General features: G+C 40.5%; 2 protein-coding genes across 4 annotated transcripts; one reads left to right on the top strand and one right to left on the bottom strand.

Annotated features, from left to right (window-relative positions):
* Window positions 1-1,547: 1,547 nt before the first annotated feature.
* BAG5 (BAG cochaperone 5) lies at window positions 1,548-6,991 on the bottom strand. 2 transcript variants are annotated; one of them, XM_053944678.1, is made up of 2 exons: window positions 6,894-6,991; window positions 1,548-6,324 (listed from the first exon to the last, which is right to left on the bottom strand). In XM_053944678.1, exon 2 carries the CDS (start codon window positions 6,293-6,295, stop codon window positions 4,943-4,945), a length of 1,353 nt encoding a protein of 450 aa, XP_053800653.1. In that variant the 5' UTR covers window positions 6,296-6,324; window positions 6,894-6,991; the 3' UTR covers window positions 1,548-4,942. The 2 variants fall into 2 exon arrangements, with proteins under 2 accessions (XP_053800653.1, XP_053800652.1); XM_053944677.1 differs by lacking the exon at window positions 6,894-6,991 and adding an exon at window positions 6,704-6,845.
* Window positions 6,992-7,036: 45 nt separating this feature from the next.
* On the top strand, window positions 7,037-18,010 carry LOC128789130 (cytochrome c oxidase assembly factor 8). 2 transcript variants are annotated; one of them, XM_053944686.1, is made up of 5 exons: window positions 7,037-7,214; window positions 8,124-8,321; window positions 9,378-9,441; window positions 11,412-11,502; window positions 16,970-18,010. In XM_053944686.1, exons 1-5 carry the CDS (start codon window positions 7,089-7,091, stop codon window positions 17,226-17,228), a joined length of 738 nt encoding a protein of 245 aa, XP_053800661.1. In that variant the 5' UTR covers window positions 7,037-7,088; the 3' UTR covers window positions 17,229-18,010. The 2 variants fall into 2 exon arrangements, with proteins under 2 accessions (XP_053800661.1, XP_053800662.1); XM_053944687.1 differs by lacking the exon at window positions 16,970-18,010 and adding an exon at window positions 14,018-14,264.
* Window positions 18,011-18,313: the final 303 nt, after the last annotated feature.

Raw genomic sequence — 18,313 nt, 5'->3', positions numbered from 1 at the left:
AAAAGTTTTAAACATTAATTTCTCAGTTTAATCTAAAACAAAAAGCCTGAGAGTGTTGCAGGGAATATTCCCCTAAGAATCCACTTTCTCAATGAAAGCTCATCAGCAGCAGAGGAACAGAGACAGAGCTCACTCAAAAATCAGCTCTGAAAAACGTTTGGTCATGTCTCTGCTAGAAGTTTCCTGTAGCAGGAATGTTTCCCTGGATCCTGCCATTTAAATGTCTCCTGCTGGCAGCCAGCTTGAACCCCCAGGCCTTCAATCCATGAGCTCAGTACTAATGTCCTTCCACTCCTTAAATTCTCAGCTGAGAATTCTCCAAAGGAGAGGATACACCTAAAATAAATATAATAATATATAAATATAATAATACAATAAAATATGTTGGTTTTCCAGTTGAACCATTTCAGGCACCAAAACACACACAAAAAATATTCTTACAAGGTGAATTCTCTTTGACAAGTAAACAGGCAATCAAGACAAACTGGTCAGCAGCTGGCTGAGCAACATCTAGAGCCATGGCCCAGAGGATTTACTGGTCTTTGAAGAATATATTTCCTTCAAATAAGCTCTATTGTTAAAAGGGAAAGAAGATACAGTGAAGTTGTTACTTATGGGAACATTCAACCTTTATAAACCCTGTTCTTATCCAGTATTTTCAGGGTAGGGCTTTTCCAGAGCCTGTGTAATAGTTTGACATGATTGTACTTTGTACAGAGATACAAAACCAGACCTTGGCAGTCTTTTCCTACCTTACCGATTCTGTAAGGATTCTATGATCACTTGTGACATGATCATGAAAGTGCAGTTGAAAGCTACTGGTTTATTTTCCATACATGATTCATTTGTATTGCCTTCATCACATCCCATTAGTGAAGCAGAAAATTCCTACTTCTTTGTAGGAGTCGACAGTTGACACCTTTCCTTCTTCCTCCTTCAGTTATTTAGCTATGCAAGTTGATCTAATGACTTGCTGCTACCGAAATTCTTACCATTTGCTCCTTAGCCCATGGCTGCACCACCCACCCCTTCATTTTGCAGTAGCTCTGGCCCACATGCATTTCTAAAAGCCAGTTTGGCTCATTAAACCCCTTTCTCCATTTTTGTTGTTTGTTTTCTCACATTTTATTGGATTAAATCAGCTCACTGGAGTTGGCCAAGCAGCAGGAACTGCACAAAGCCGGCAGCTTTCTGGGCAGAAAGAGAATTCCCAATTTCCATCAGCAGCGAGCCGGTAACATGGCTCACTGCATCTCCAAAAAACACACAGAGCCAACAGAGCAATCAGGGAACCTGCCTCATGTGCACAGCCTAAAACCAGATCAGCTGAGCTCCTGCTAAAGGCTCTGGGATCCGCACTGACTTCGCACGAAGAGACTCACGCTATCAGCTTCGCCAGCATCCTCCAACAGCAAAGGGGCAGGATCTGAACACTGCCACAAGCACTGCTGCAGTGATATCCCAGTGCAACCCTGGAGGGTGCAAAGCTGCTGCTGAGGAATGCAGAGAAAACCAACAGGCACCAGATTTAGCAAGCAGGGGTGGTATCCACACAAAAGAACTTTATTTCAATCAATACAGCAGTGAAAAGCAAACTTTTAAAGAAATAGGGGGGGGGAAAGAGCTTTATGTCTGTATGTTTAATAAAAACACTTGCTCTAAGACAGAAATAATTTACATTCTGATAACTCACATTCAAAAATAATTAGAGAAAGGCATCAGGGCGTAACATTCAAATTAATACCTAGTAAAAGCAGTAATGTATTTGTATTAATAATCAAGAATTTAACACTGCAATATTTAATCTTGGATCTGTGAACACAAATGTCAACTCCTACACAGCAATAACTGAAGACAGGTACACCATTAGGAGCACAGACACTGACTTCTGTTAAGTTTAAAAGGTAAGAATTGTACTTAACAAAAATCTTCTCCAAAGATTTGGATTTCTGTGCTATAGAAATCCAGAAAAATCACAGAAAAACCACTCTGAGTGGCAAACAACAAAAAATAAATACTGAAGTAACAAAAGAAAACTAGTTTAAAAAGACATTTGGCTAACAAATTGGAATCATGACGCAGGATTACCTCTCCCCCAGAATATTCACTTGATTATTTTGCTCTAAGGTACATAACACAGCACACAGGAAAGTTATTCTATTTTAGTATAGTACTAAAATGCAGGCTTTTGCCATTTGGTCCATTTACATTTTGTTGATTATTTTAGCCTGCTGTATTGGAAAGAAAAGCGTGTCTCTCAATCTTTGGATACAAAAAACAGAGAAATTACATTCTTCAGCATAAAAGCAAATTTTGAGAAGCCTGTGCATTTTTTTGGTTTTTGTTTTTTTTTTTTTTTTTTTTTTTTTTTTTTTTTTGTTTTGCCTTTTTTTTTTTTTTTTTGGTTAAGCACATATATTTTATTACTTTCATTCATGCAAAAACTGTGAATTAATCCCATTCCAGATGAGGATTTTACCGTAACATTGAAAGAGTCAATTTATCAGGGTACAGAACAAAGGAAAAAAACTTAATCCACATAATATCTTGCTATATATCTGAATTCTACTCAGTCAGTCAAATTACCTTTACACATTTGCATTCTTAGAGATGCAGGCATAACAATTCATTCAGGAAAACTAGAAGACACATTTAAAATAGAACAGATCTGATAACTATACTTACTCATTTTTACATAAGAGGCTCAAACGCTTATAAAACTACACGTACCTGCCAGAGAACACAGACACTAAATTGTTCAAACAAACTACAAGTAACCACTGCAGACCCGACAGTAATACTAAAGAAAAATTATTAATATCATTACAATATCAAATCCTTATCTTTCCTAAAAATGTAAGTGCAAATCACAAGTTGCAATTCAAACATGTAGAGAGCTTGAAATGAGTAAAATAATTCAGATGTATAACACTATTAATATTCTGTGTTAGCCACATAATATTCAAACAGAGATTGGAATATTAATTAGGGGATTTTTTTTTTTTTTGTGAAGGAGAGTTAAATTTAATGGGGTTATGCCTCTGAAGGAGCAGGAAGAATCCTCCAACAAACATTCTGTCATTGCCAAATTGTGCCTTAGGCACTGTACTCAATTACGTCGGTTCTGGCAAGTAGATTTGCAAAGCAATCACCTGCACAATCACAAACAAAATCTATTCACACTCTGAAGGTATGCAGCCTTCAATCAACATCTCCTAGTATGTTATGAACAAACACATTATTCTTGCAGCAATAGGCACAGAAGACCTGCCCAAAGTCCCCCACCTCCACACCAATGCTTTAGTTTTTAAGCAGAATACATATTTCCCAAATTTGATACTCATTCTCAGGACTCTATAGGGCAACTGTCACCTATTGTATTATGTTAGCTTGACATATACTACAGTAGAATTAGATATATACCTGAAAAATCCAGTTTGCAAAGATTACAAATGTATCAAGCTGCCAGTAAAGAGTTCCTATATCTACATATGACGGTGCAAGTTAGCAGTGTCATAAAGGCACTTGTCTCTCACAGACAGTACTGTCTTCTCTAATCAGTCAAAAATAGATCTTAAAAATATTTATTGTAACATCTGAAATGGTTTTTACTCCTTAAAGTGGTGCAAATCATCATCTATAGAACACTAATTCATTAGTTCATCCTGAAAGAGCTGAGTGCAAATTATCCACAATTGAATATATCTTTATATATATCTATGTTCTTTATATATATCTATATATACTCAAATCATTTTAATGCCATGCTCTCAAAAAATGCCAAAAACCATGCTATAGTAGAAATGTGATTGGCAATAGCAGCCACAAATAAAAAGGTAGGTGCATACAACAGTACAAGCAAGCTTATTTATGAAGCTTCTAAAACAAGTGAATGAGTTGCAAAGAGAGACACTTGCCACAAGTCTTTCCAAGACATGCTTGAAGCCACACCTGACCATGTAGCACACACTTACATCATTAGGGACATCTTTATAGCTGGCTACCTAATTTTACAAAAATAATTCTAAAATGCACATTTCACTTCAAAGTGAAGTCTGTTTATGTTTTCGCCAAATTTGAAAACCAGATGCAACAGGAGAGTTTAAAAAGACACCTAATCAGCCTAAATAAAGTTCAGTGCAGTTTTCAAGGGTTTATGGATGGCAGTTTGAAATCCTCAAAATCCCCTTTATATGTTTGGTGTAAATGTACAGATTTTCCTTTCCAAGTCTCAGTACCTTAAAGCAATAACTTGAAAGAATTTACACCAACAAAAGACCTGGTTTTGCAAATCAAAGGGCTCAGGTATTACAAAAATTGACATAATTGGCTTTGGCTATGTAAATGCTAATTTGCAGCTGGCATTATAGCTCCATTAACTGAGATACCTAGATGGTATGATGGATGGAATAAATCAAGTACAATCCAAAAGCCAGCAGGCTTTTTGCCCTTAGAACTTTATGTCATGACAGCACATTAACAGTACATCCAGACTGCTGTGAAGTTGCTGGATGGAGCCTCATGCCTGAATGCTAATTTTCATGTTCAGTCTCCTTAAATAGTTTTACCAGTACTGTACCATAAGGAAGTTTCTGTGTCTTTGAAAAGCCTGCATTCACTGAACATTGCACAAGGCGACTGAAATAAGAACAAGAAAGAAAAAGAGAAGAAAAAAAAGAAGAGGCTATTTGATCAAGTATTAAGCTATTCCTTCAGAGAATTGCACTTCTTTGCTTATATCAGTGACCAGAATTGCTGATGGTGTACTGACAGTTGTCATGGCAAGTGGGTGACTGCGTGGGATAGCAGACATATAGCCAAGTCAACTGCTTATGCAATTTCCATGATTTCAGCAAGCACAGAAGACTTTATTATGTGCTGCCAATGATCTTCATAAAGTGCCAAAGAGAAAAATGCTCTTCTGTGTCAGGCCATGGCTGTTTCAGTATTCCCATTCATCTGTTTTCATGTCCAGATAGTAAAGAATATTCTGTGCAAGCTTTACTGCCTGCTTCCTGGCAGCCTTACACCGCTCGTCACCTTGAGGATCAACAGCATCCAGGGCTAGAAGTTGTTTTGTAAGAAGTTCTTCCAGTCTCATGTAATTTTTATCTGTTCTGTTTCCATCAAATGAAATCACCTCTTTCTGAATTTGAGACAAGTGTCCAAGTACAGTCCAAACTGCTTTATGAGACTGATGTTCAGCAGCAGTTTGCTCTGGATACATTTGCCTTTTTTCCAGTGCTTCCTTCAAATCAATATATGTTATAAGAGTCTGAACTTCAATTACTGCTCTTCTCCTGGCCTCTCTAATACAGGGATTTTTTCCTGGACTTACTTCATCTAGGTGGGCAATTAGTCCCTGCAACTCTGCTTTGGACCCCAGATACAAATCAGAAGCATTCTCTGTTTTTAGAAGTAAGGAATGAACTTCCTTCATCTTCTTACGGATCTCTTCTATTTTTAGAATGGACTGATTTTTTGCCAAATCATAAGCATGGGTAGAATTTGCTTCTTCATCCAAGTCCAGGTATTTCTGCAATTTATTGATCTCTTCTACTACTTCCTTTCTGTAGTTTCTTATTTCCGTGCGACCACAGACATCTAAAGCATCCAAATCAGCAATGAGGCCTGTGAGCACACAGGACAGATGCCTGCAGGTATCATTACTACTCACTCCCATTAGAAGCGCAATGAGAGTTCCTCTGGCTTTGTTCACATCACACATTACAGAGTTAATTTTGGAGACAGAAGGATGAGCATCATTGGAGAGTGGCAGGGACAGCTGTTGCTTTACACCACTCTCTATAATCTCCTGAACAGCACATATCTTTGTCAGAGTGCGGTATCTTGCTTTGCGTAGAGAAACTTTCCCTCCGGTTTTCACCTGGGTAAGCCTCAGCACAATGTCCTGAATTCCTTCTTCAAATTCATCACTTATACAGTTTCCTCCTTTGTAAAAAGGTGTGATCTCGCGTTCCACAAGTGACTGTGCCTCCTTGAATAAAGCCTCTATTTCCAGTCTGCGCGGATGGTTTGCATTTTGTTCCAGTTCCTTCAGCAGCCTCTCAGTTTCCTGGGCAGCTCGCTTTCTGGCTTGCTGAATATCCCCCTTCCCTTCGGTGTCTACAGAATCTATTTCAAACAGCTGTTTTGTAAGGCTTCTTTCCAATTTCTTGTAATCTCGGTCGGTAGACAGACCGCTGAAGACAGCCACTTGCTGTTCAATCTCTTTGACTTCTTTCTGTATTTCATGTAACCGTTTTATGGATGGGTGTTGGTTACCCATATCCATTCCTCTTCCCTCGTCCTGCTTCAGATGAACTACAAGGAAAACGATAACAAGACTTGCTTAAGTGCTACACGAGGACACCTCACAACTTCTACATTCTGAAGCATTTCAGCATTACAGCTATTTTAAGTACCTTCACCAATACAAATAAACCACTTGGCTGATGTTTCACAACCCTTTAATTTTTTTACACCTTTCTCCCGGTCGGGCCGCAGGGGCGACGCTTTAGTTGCCACACGCCCAGCTCTAGGATGTTCACCCCCAGCCTTCCGCCCTGCAGCTGAAGCCGCCGCAGAACAAACAGGGCACCCGCAGCCCAGGGGAGAACCCGCAGCGAGGGGGGAAGAGCGGCCGAACCCGACCGCCCTCGGGCGCCACAACCGCAGGGCAGCGCTCCTTCCCCGCACATACCTTGCTGCCCCTCAGGACTCGCCGCCCCCTCCATGGCCGCAACCTCCCGCCTCCCCCGCGATGGGGCCCGGCGCAGCGCGAAGAGGAAATGACACCGGGCCACCACCGAGGCACCTGCGGGAGGCTGGTCCCCACCGGCCCCGCAGCGAACCCGCGCGGCGCCCGCGACCCGCCCCAGTCGCTCACTCACCCGCCGCCCGGCGAGGAGCCGCTGCCCGGCCCGGCGCTGCGCCACGGGCCGAGCGCCGCGAACCGCCCGAGCCCCGCCCGGCCCGGCCGCGCAGAGGGAGAGGGAGGCGGAGGCCGAGGCGGGCCCGGGCCCGGCCCCGACCTGGCCCCGCCCCGCCCGCAGCCCCCGCGCGGCAGCGTCGTAAAGCGCCGGGCCATGGCGGCCGCCCGGGTGCTGCGGGCCGGTGGCTGTTACCGCCGCCGCCCCCTCTCCTCCGCTTCCTCCTCCGCCTCCTCCGGCAGCGGCCGCGCGGCTGAGCGCAGGGAGCGGCCGGACAGCGTGGTAAACCGGGCGGGGGGCGGCAGCTCCTGCGGGGGCCGAGGGGGAAGCCTCGGGGAGCCCCGGGGAGCCCTGAATGGGGAGCGCTCCGGCTGCCTCCCGGTAACGCCGGCGGGGCGGGGGCGGCCGGTAACAGACCGCGGTCCCCGCGGCCTCTGGTTTTGATGTGTTTGTCGAGGCTCCCGGTGTTGTTTGTTGGAGGGGCGCTGAGATCTGGGCTGTGGGCTAGCGCCAGGTGTTCCCGAACTCGGCTGGGGCAAGCACACGCCTGTGTGCTGGCACATGGATGCAGAAAGAACGCCGAACTGAGGAAAACTTAGAATCATAGAATTATAAAATATGCTGACTTTCAACGCCCCCCCAAGGATCACCGAAAGAGCAGCTCTAAGAATCGCACCATTGAGAGAGTTGTCCAAAAGCTCCTTGAGCATGTCATGCTTGGGGCCGTGATCCCATCCCTGGGGAGTCTGTTCCATTGACCATCACCTCTGGGTGAAGAGCCTTTAATATCCAGCCTAAACTTCCCCTGACACAGCTTCACCCTGTTCCCTCGGGTGCTGTCACTGGTCACCAGAGGGCAGAGATCAGCATCGTAAAAAACTTGGATACTTGCTAGTTCCATCCGTGAAATATTTTAACAGAGTATCAGTGGTAGAAAAATGATAACAAAACAAAAAAAAAATCTCACGATTCATACTCATGATAAGAGTTAACGGTATCTTCTCTGTAGTGCATTTGTAAGTAAAAGTAAATTGTAAATGTACGCCATTGTTTTTGGTCACAGTAAACAAATGTGCTTTGTTTCTGAACTCGCTATGCTTGCATGCTTTAAGGTTCCGTGGCGTTTGGGAATTTATTCCGAGCTGGAGCTCTGCAGCGGTGCTGATCCCGCGTTGTGTCCGTGTTTCGCAGGGCCCGGGTTTCCGCCCCCCCGCGCACTCGCACAGCGACTGGATCGGGCCCCCGGACAAGCTCTCCAACCTGCGCCCCGTCATCTTCTACGTGCCCCCCGAGGAGTCGGCGCTGGAGCGGCGGCTGCGGGAGGCGCGCCAGGAGGCCCAGGCCAGCAACCAGCGCTTCTGGGCACGGCACAACCGCGCCTTCCGCCAGGTGAGCGCGGCCGCGCACCCGCTGCGGCTGCTGCTGCTGCTCAGCGCCCGCCTGCCTGCCCGAAACCGGGGGGCTCGGCCTCTCTGAGGTGGGGCTCGGTTCTGCCCGCTGTTAATGCGCTCGGGGTCACGGAGGAAATTATGGTTTTGACGTTCATTTATTTAAATTGTGCACAAAACTAAAAATCCCACGTTTTATTGCTGCCTAGTGGCATAGAGTATTTGCCTTTTTCCTGTCTTGCACCGAATGTATAAAGTTGTAGCGGCCCTACGTGCAAGGCCTGTCTGTGACTAGAGCAGCTGAGGAAAATGATTTCATGGCTGGTTTTTCTCTTGTCATAAGTGAGAGAAATTTGGTGTAATTACAAAGACTAAATGAGGATAAATGATATGTCCCATTTCATTGGCAGCATATCTTAGCAAGTCTAAAGTGAGTGTCTTTCCTGATTTTAGCATCTCCCAACCAACGTGGCATTTTTTGGAAGAACAGTAACAGTTCAGTAATTCATCACTGTTTATGATGTTGTACATCATATCCTCTTAAAACTTGCAAAGATCCCAGAAAAAAATTAAGCTTTTTTTTTTTTTTTTGTTTTTAAACATAACTGTTTTTTTAGTCCGTAATACTCACACACAAATTATTATTATGCTTCCATCTAAATAGTTTTAATTTTTTTTAGGCTGCACCTTTTCCTCTATGCTCAAAATCTCAGTTATATTGTACAGCACATTTCCATAATTTGTTTTATAAACTGAAAGTTTGACTCCTGTCAAACAGCACTGAAGTTTGGCTGTAGCTTTACTCCACAAATCAGTTTTATAAGTATCAGTAGGATACTTGCATGAATTAATTGATGCATGCAGGTAGCAGGAGCTAAGTGACCAGTTTAACTAACTCCCTGGACTAAGTAAAGTGTTTAGTTGACACTTCCAAGTGTAACGAGTATTGCTAGTTATTTCAAAGGGTGTTGAACACCACATTGCTATGTAATTAAAAACAATGGTTAACTTCAAGGACTGACTACATCCCATTCTAATGTGGAAAAACGTGTTTTAGGAAAAAGAAGAATTTATTTATTCAAGACTGAAAGCCAAGGGTCTGGAAATGAGAGATGAATCAGGTTAGTGAGATCTTTGTTACTAGTTTAGGATGCATTCTGAATTTTGCTTAACTTTGAATTTTGTTAGTTTATGCTCTTTGTGTTCTGCCACAAGTAAATCTTAGGGGTAGGATTTAGAAGTGTTTTCAGAAGTATGATAATAAAAGAGACAAGAAGCTTTTCAGAGATGTGCATGTGGGGGTCAGATCATCTGTTGCACTGTTCTCCCCCTAATTCCTTCCCCGCAGCCAGAGGGAATGTGCTGAAATCCTAGCCCAGTAATATAATAATAGTGCAGCCTAAGGAGGAAAGGACTTCTTACTTTCACACCTCCTAAGCCAGTGAGCTGAATGAGATAAACATACAGAGCATTTGCCTCAAGTGCATGTTATGGTTGGCTGGATAAATTCACAGTCTTTGGCTTCAGGTCCATGGTGGGTCCATGGAATACAGTATTTTTCCTTGAGGGAGAGTAAGGCAGCTTCTGGGGAGTTGGCAGCTGCTATCTGCCTGTCTCTGCCTGGGCACAGTTGCTGTAAAATAGTTGTCCCTCTAATTCATTGTGTGAAAATGAAAGCAAAATGCCTTCATAATAATAGTGAATTGGGCGTTGTAGTATGAGGTTGAACACTTTGTTCACAGAATAATAATCTGTTTGAGTTCAGTGAAGCATCTGCTTTGACATTCTGTATGTCACAGACCATTATTTTTCTTTTCTGTTTGTATTCTGATGATCAGTGTGTGCTTGAGGAGTAATTTTAATTAAGATCTATGTTGTTTCAAAACCACTTCTTTTATATTGCTATTTTGTTGGATTTTTTGTTTTTCTTTTAATCTCTATAGAGGAAAGTGACCACATACTTCCATTAAAAATAAATCTAAATCAACTGCATGCCTTTGGTCAGCTATTCTATAATACAGCTGTGAATGTTTGTAAAAATAAAAACATACATGAAGAGTTGGAACGAAACTTACTTTCCTATGTAATGAATCAGTTTTGCTGATACCAGTATGAAGAAAGAAATTAACTATAAGTATTAAGCTGGCAGCCTTCAAATGATTTTATAGTTAATTTATCCCATAGTATACATTGTGGTATATTAGTTTTTAAAATAGTGACAAACAGAACCAATCAATAATTTACATTTCTGTGGTCAATCTCAAGAGCCTTAAAATGCATTTTGGAACAGTAACAAGTTGAATATTGCAATTCCATTTCCCTCATCATATCCATGTTCCCTGGGGCATTGAAATTTGACTGTCATTTTAGGGACATTTTGTGCCAGAAGGGTTGTGTAGGAATTGTCTGGTAGAATTGAGAATATTTGCTGGTTCGCAGGATTAGACATCTTGTGCTGTAGCCACAGGTCTTCCTGGACCTTTTATATTCTGGTTATGGGTGACATATTCAAAATCATCTTTTGTATTTGCTTCTTCTCAAAATAATTGCTTACTAGATTGTTTGGAATTTTGACATCTCAGAACATAAACTTTTTGCCTGCAGTTACTTGAAATTTATTAACAGTAATATAAAAAGAATTACATCTGAAAATACCATGTCAATTGTGGATAGTGTTCTTTTGATATTTATGGACTTGCTTTAGGGGGGGAAATTGTTACTAAATGCCCTTATTGGTGCTCTTTAGACTTCAGCCTGTGAGAAATTATTTTATTCAAAGGATAGATACTTCTAGATCTGTGTACATTTTCCTAGGGGTTCACTGGTTCCCTAAGTAGTCTAAGAGCTGATAAACTTTATCACTTCCACAAGTAATAGGGGTTTAAGAACTATACCAGCTTCAAGATGATCAGTATTTTTCATCTGCTGTGCTCTCTAGATAAGTTTTAAAAGGTTGAAAGTTAAAGGCATATTAACTTGTTCAGGTTTACACAGAAAGCTTATAGGAGCAAGGAGTTAGACCTAGCATTTGAAACCAGTGTTTTGATCCAAAGAATTGCCTTGACTTTTTTACACCAAAACCTATTTTCAGGTCAAAAAGCAACACTGAATGCAGAAGAAATGGCTGACTTTTACAAGGACTTTCTAAGTAAAAATTTAAAAAAGCATTTGCAGTACAACAGGTATGTAGAAGGTATTTATGTTGACATATATACATTACAGTCTAAGTGAAAGGTATAAGATCAAGTTTAAAATTTGAACATTTTTTCTGTAATTGGTAAAACAGCACAAACCCCTGTAATTTTGGAAATTTTTTTATGCTGTTATTAGCATTTGACAAATCTGCATTATCATTTGAGTTCTGCCGCTTATTGTTGTTTTAGTGGAAAGATAAGCTCAAGTCTGAGACTTAAAGAGACAAGATCAGGCACATTTTATTATCTTGGGGCACAGGTCTTTTCATGCTGCTAATTGAAACTGATAAATATGCAAATAGACCACTTGGAAGTTCTATATAACAGATTCTAACTGACTGTTAAATAAGGTCAAATAAATGTGATTTATCTCAAAGGAAAATCATTTAATGGGAGTAATATTTAATAATCCTGGGTCTGTTATTTTGCAAGTGTCTAGTAAAAAAGTGATCAGCTTTTGAGTTTGACAAGGCATAAACTGATCACTTGTCCTGGGTAGAACCTCAGCTACAGCTTGGTAAAAGCCTACATCCAACTCTTCACAGCATCTCCTGCATTGTTTCAGTGTTACTGTGTGTACAACAACTCAGTAAAACTGGATTTGGGATCTGAAAGGGTTGAAAAAATACTTGCAAACACACATACCTTGCAAGTAGTGGTGCACACTTGAAAAAGGGCTAGAAATGAGGGAGGAATGAGAAAGTGAAGGAAGACAGCATTTAATCCAGGAATACTGACCACTGAATGTGAAAGCACAACTGCAGTTTCCTCTCTGGACTGGATTGGGAGGCTCAAAAGTGTCAGGTGTGACTGGTTCCACAAGGGGTAATGCTGGTGAGAGTTCTGCCATCACTGCAACCGATCTGTAACAAATGGTGGCTTAAGTTTCTTCGTGTGTATTGTGCATAAACCATAAAATACTATCCTGTAAGAACAATTTAACTAACACATATTTAAATATAAGATATTATCTTATCTTGCCCATGGAAGGGCAAGGAGGAACCTCACCATAATTCAAAGTAACAGTGTGAAAAGATGCAAAGTAAGAAATTGTTTTTAGTGAAAAGACTGTCAATACATTGCCTGTAATTGATAAGTGGGAATGCAAATAGTTCATCTTAGAACTGGTTACCAGTTGCCATTGTTGCAGTGACCTCAGGATAGTGTCCCATCTTCAGGGGAAGATAATTCAGGCTTTGTGCTTAACCATGACCTTCCTTGCTGCTGACTTGTAAAGTCAGGTTGTGTCAGCTGCATTGTTGTAGTAGGACTGCACAGCCCTGAAAACAGCAGAGCTTTTTATAGGCAGTCTGATTTTGAAGGGTCATATTTATAAAAATCTGTTTATGTATTTAGCTGTATGTTCTTTTGCAGTATTGCCAGCTGGACTGAAAACTGGCAGCTGAAGTGTTGCAACTTCTAAAATGTAGTTAAAATTGAAGCAATGACTGTGCATCAATGCCTTGAATATTTAGTTTGGGGTACTTAGACTGGAAATATAATTTAATTTTGGAAAAAAATTCAAGAAGGATATAGGAAATTAAATGTGAAAGGGGAAAAGAAACAGTTGCAATGTTAGCATGATACTTTATTTAACATGACAATTGAAGAAGTAGCTCAGTGCTGCCTGCCAGTGTGAATTTGGCTGCTATCCTCACTGAGAGGTTGGTATCTCAGGCTTATGTTAGATCTGTGCATGCAAGGTTTGCCCCAGACATCTCAGGAGAAGACCTAAATCCCAGTGTTCTGGTTCCAGAATTCTTCATATCTTATTGCTTCTTGTGAGCATTTTACAACATGGGAATGAGATCCTTGTTAGAAACTAGAAAAAAAAAATGATATTACTTTAATTTGTAACAGGGGCAAAGAACTTGAAGCAAGTTTGCAGAGGTTAAGAAGGGCTGATGCTGACTATACTGTGAATAATTTTAATTGGTTCCAGAAGCCATGCATGATTCATAAATATTATTTAAAGATATAAAGAGTAACTTTGACAATATTAAGGGCATTATCTTTAAAAGATACTGCAGTAGAAGGGTAATGTTGGGTTATATAATTAGCCTTTGAAGTGTGATTTGGTTTTATTTTTTGCCACCCTTGTATGAGACCAACTCTACCCTTTTTAACACAGGCATCTTCATCCACACACAAACAAATTTTACCTGAAGCACAGCACTGGCAGGTAGTCCAGATAGCTTGGTGATCTGCTTTACTGCTGAAACATGAGACATGGTTTTAACTATTTTATCTCAACGGATTTCAAATACGGTTGCAACCCTGTAATCCAGGTGTAATCTGTTCCTGGATGTGGATATCCACATAGACTTTTTCATAGGTTATTTAACTCTTATTAGGCAGGAAAAGTGTTACCACAAAGAACAGAAAATGCAGGTCATCAATGAAATATCATTTGTCAATGTCAAAGGATATTTTAATATAATTGTGTATCTTTTTCATGTTGTTGTTCTGTGTACTGATGATTTTCTTGGCTTTGGAATCCTAGAGATTGGTATAAACGTAACTTTAGGATCACATTCCTCATGGGACAAGTAGCACTGGTGAGAGCTCTGAGGTGGCTTCGTCGGAGAAAGAAAAATGTAGAACAGTAATCACAGCTCCATGAAGAATGCAACACTATATGCTATAAACTTGTGGTTCATAGTAATGTTCAAAATCTGAATGATTGATGCAATAATTACTTGAATTTGTTTGTTAAACTATGTAAATAAAAGTCAACACTTAATTTATAATCACTATGTAGATTTCCTTTACCCTTTATTCCAAGAATATCTAAAATATTTGTCACTGAAACACAACGAAGAAAAGCTGTTCTTTGTTCCTGTCAGATGGAATAGGTAATGAATGTCCTGTTTTTACTATAGAGTTATGGCTGCTAAATAATGTGGCATTGTGTGCTGCACCTGAACTCTGGTCTCAGAATGATGTCTCCACTAACTATATTAGTATATAAAGACAAAAATGCCTCATTTTGCAGCAGCTGCCAGTCTGGGGCAGTAGCTATCTGTAAGTAATACAATATGGGTGAAGGAACAAGTTTTATTTGAGAGTATATATACAATCATTTTAGAATAATCCTTTCTTCAGTGTGATTATCTGCTATTTTTTGATAAAGATTTAAGATATGAGTTCATATAAAGTGTTAATGCAATAGGATCTTCTTGGATTTTTTTTTAATTAAGAGAAATGTGCCTCCCGTGGACAAGAGCTCCTCTGATCCATGACTTGTAAATGTTTTAGTTGCTGAGCAATTTAACAAATGTGCTGCCTGTTATTTAATCTTGATAGAAGATGAAACTGGTAACTCTTGTATGAAGAATGACACAAGTATGCACTGCTTTCTCCTGGTTCATTTCTTCCAAAAAAATGTGCTGTTCTCACCAGCTTCTCCAAGGCACTGAAAACAACTTGCCTGAGGGTTGTTTTTGTGGCCTCCAGGTAGGTAACATCAATTGGAAGGAGCTTGGTTCAAGTGAAGTCCTAAAATGCTATGCCATTTTTTAATTTAAAAGAAGTCTCATTCCTCACTATCTTCTCTCTTTAAATTACTTTTTTTTTCCAGTACCTACTAAGAGGATTCTGTTAGAAAGAATGTGTGCTGTCAGATGAAATGTTTTCCTAAAGCTGTGCTGTAGGGAAGGTTCTGCTTTTGGAAGCATCATCTCAGTAGCCATTGACCTATTTTTCATATCTAAACATGACATGGTTTACTCACAGACTTTTTCAATTGGAGCAAAAAGAGCTTTGTCCACATCAACTATAATAATTTGTCTGCAAAATGAAATAAATGTTACTGATGCAGTAGCAGATCACAGTGTTTCATACAACTATGATATTATTGGGGCTAAAGTGGCCACTGAATTGTGATTTTATGTGTTATTAATAAATGAAAACAGTCATTAATGGTGTTTGCTGAGATAATAACCAACACTTTAAAAATATTTGTGAATGTTACACTGCATCAGTACTGTAAAGGTTATATACTTATTAAATATTTACAAAATGCCATGTTTAGGAAAATAAATTTTTGAAATAGATTACTGTGGGTATGTAATATAATTCTTCAGGGCTTTATGGTAAATTATATCTTACAGTATGTAAGCTTTGACCACAATGGGAATGCACACTTTAATAGGTAGTTCTGATGTAAAAGAGTAATTGGATAATACAAGAAAATATCCCAGAAAGGGAGAGACCAGAGCCCCAGTGGACTGGTGGTTAATGGCCATATGTTCTGACAGCCTGTATATAACATCCCTAAGGTAGTTTCACATTTGCTTTAAATGGGTAGAGGTCAATCAAAAGCATTTTCATTTTCTAAGCTGCTCACTTCCATTAACACGGATATTTTTGTGTCTGCCTGCTGAACCAGATCAGGAAATTGATTCACTACTCAAACTAATCCAAGGAAAAAACTGTTCGATGTCAGATGAGTTAATGTGCCTCATCATGCAGATATGTGTTATTTGGCATGGGGGAGCTGTGGGAATTCAAATGGAAGGTTTTGATTGTGCTTCTGTAAATTCACAGTTAAAACTGTTTTCTGAACATGTAATTTTAGTGCTCATCACCCAAAAACAGTATCAGCATACACTGGACCATGCTAGCATGTGAGCTGCTTTGTCTTTTAAATACCTCCAGGGACAGTGACTCAACCACCTCCCTGAGCAGCCTGTTCAGCTGCCTGACAACCCTTCTGGTGAAGAAATTTTTCCTAGTATCTCAACTTCCCCTGGCGCAACTTCCAGCCATTTCCTCTGCTTGTGATTTGGGAGAAGAGCCCAACTCTCACCTCTCCACAACCTCCTCTGGGGTAGTTGTAGAGAGCAGTAACACTCCAGCAGTAACCTCCCTGCCCTTCCTGAATTGAGGGGCCCAGAACTGGACACAGCAGCTGAGGTACTGAGTACAGGGGAATGGTCACTGCCCTGGTCCTGCTGGCCACACTTTTGCTGACACAGGCCAGGATGCCACTGGCCTTGGCCACCTGGGCACACTCTTGCTTCATGGTCAGACACTACTGACAGGACCTGTGCTTGTCCTCGTTGACCCTCACACCATTGGCTTTGGCCCATCAATCCAGCCTGTTCAGAGCCCTCCTGCCCTCCAGCAGATCACACTCCTGCCCAGCTTGGTGTCTTCTGCAGACTGAGTGTCCTTGATCCCCTCATCCTGGTCATTGATAAAGATATTAAACAGAACTGGCCCCAACACTGCACCCTAGGGAATGCTGCTTGTGACTGGATGCTAAATGGATGCAGCACCATCCACCAGCACTCTGGGCTCAGCCATGCAGACAGTTTTTAACAGTGAAAAGTGCACCCATCCAAGCTATGAGCAGCCAGTTTCTCCAGGAGAATACTGTGGAAAACACTGTCAAAGCTTTACTGAAGTCTAGAAGGCAACATCCACAGCCTTCCCCTCATCCTCTCTGCAGGTCATCTTGTCACAGGACATTGGGTCAGTCAAGCAGGACCTTCCATGTGATCGTTCTCAGGCACTTCTGTGGTTTCCAACACATCAATATCCCTTGTGTCACTGCTGCCACATGGATCTTCATCCCCAGTGTCCGTGAGATAACAGATGGAAGGACCTCCCCAGCACACCATCTCTCTGTGTTGCTCCCAGGCTATCTCCAGGCCTGGTTTTATCCTTTTCCCCCTTCAAATTCATTAGGATTCAGTGTGGAGTGCTGAGTCCCTTCATCTAAAACCTATTGAGGGAGTGAGATATTTATCCATTAGGTAAGTGTTGAGGTCTGATTTAAATAGACTTAAAATATCTAATAGAACCACTGTGAAAAGATGTTATTAAAAATAATCTGTCTGAAATTTTGAATCTCATTACTAAAACCTACATGTATTTACTGAGATAATTACATTTTCTGAACAGCCAAAAGCCATATAATTTTCACCAGTGTTGCATTACTTTTGTTTTTTTCCTTGACTCAGAACAATTGCAATAACACCAGCTGCTTTTACATATTATTGATCATAAAACCTTTATACATCAAAGGAAAGCCAAGGAGATGCCAAAGACTACTAAAAATAAAATTTTTATGTGTACAAAAGCCTGCTACAGTAACTGAAGCTAGTAAAATAGATCAAAGAGTGACTTTTCTGTGCATGTTTTCTGAGTATAGGAAAAATACAGGGGAGTGTTCTTATCACTTAAGTATTTAGCTAATCCTGTCAGAAGGAACAGCAGTCTTTCATATTCAGTACTGTCAGCATATGCCTTTTTAGTCGCTCTCATGTGCTCAGTATGTCCACAATAAAGCATCAGTATTTTAGTAATATTCAAATAGTTTTAGTTTGTATTAACTTGAGGTAGTTTTGTTTTGATTGTCTGCGTGGCATTTTGCTATTCACTGAATTTCTCTACTGGAGCATTAATTTTGATAAAATATGAGAGGAGAAATGGGAAGTGTCAAATGGGAATTATACAGCAGACTGACTAAAGGCTGGGTTAAAGCGATTGCAGCATCTTTACATATGATTAATAAAAATTTGTACTTAAAAAAATAAGCTTTTCTCAAATTCTTTATGATATTTAATAGCAATGATAGCAGCTATGGAGGAGACAGTTTCTATTTAACTGAACATTCTTAGGGATAATATTAAAATCTAGTTCAAACCTCAGATTTGCTGTTTGGAAACTGACCCTTCCTGGCCCCATTTCAAGTGGACTGTCCTGCTTGCAATTTTTAGCTTCCACTGTCACTAAGCAAGATTGGTACCCTACAGGGTAATCATATTTAGCCAAACAAGAACTTAATTTA

This window comes from Vidua chalybeata, chromosome 6, assembly GCF_026979565.1.
Source record: "Vidua chalybeata isolate OUT-0048 chromosome 6, bVidCha1 merged haplotype, whole genome shotgun sequence".
In the NCBI taxonomy this organism is placed as follows: domain Eukaryota; kingdom Metazoa; phylum Chordata; class Aves; order Passeriformes; family Viduidae; genus Vidua; species Vidua chalybeata.
The sequence above is the reverse complement of the archived record's forward strand: the minus strand, read 5'-3'. Positions and strand labels throughout refer to the sequence as shown.

Coding starts and splice junctions, on each gene's coding strand:
- BAG5 (XM_053944677.1), bottom strand. CDS start 6,737: ATGGAGGGGGCGGCGAGTCCTGAGGGGCAGCAAG. Junction 6,325..6,703: donor GAGTCCTGAGGGGCAGCAAG/GTATGTGCGGGG, acceptor TTTTCCTTGTAG/TTCATCTGAAGCAGGACGAG.
- LOC128789130 (XM_053944686.1), top strand. CDS start 7,089: ATGGCGGCCGCCCGGGTGCTGCGGGCCGGTGGCTGTTACCGCCGCCGC. Junction 8,322..9,377: donor ACAACCGCGCCTTCCGCCAG/GTGAGCGCGGCC, acceptor AACGTGTTTTAG/GAAAAAGAAGAATTTATTTA. Junction 11,503..16,969: donor AAGCATTTGCAGTACAACAG/GTATGTAGAAGG, acceptor TCCTCTCTGCAG/GTCATCTTGTCACAGGACAT.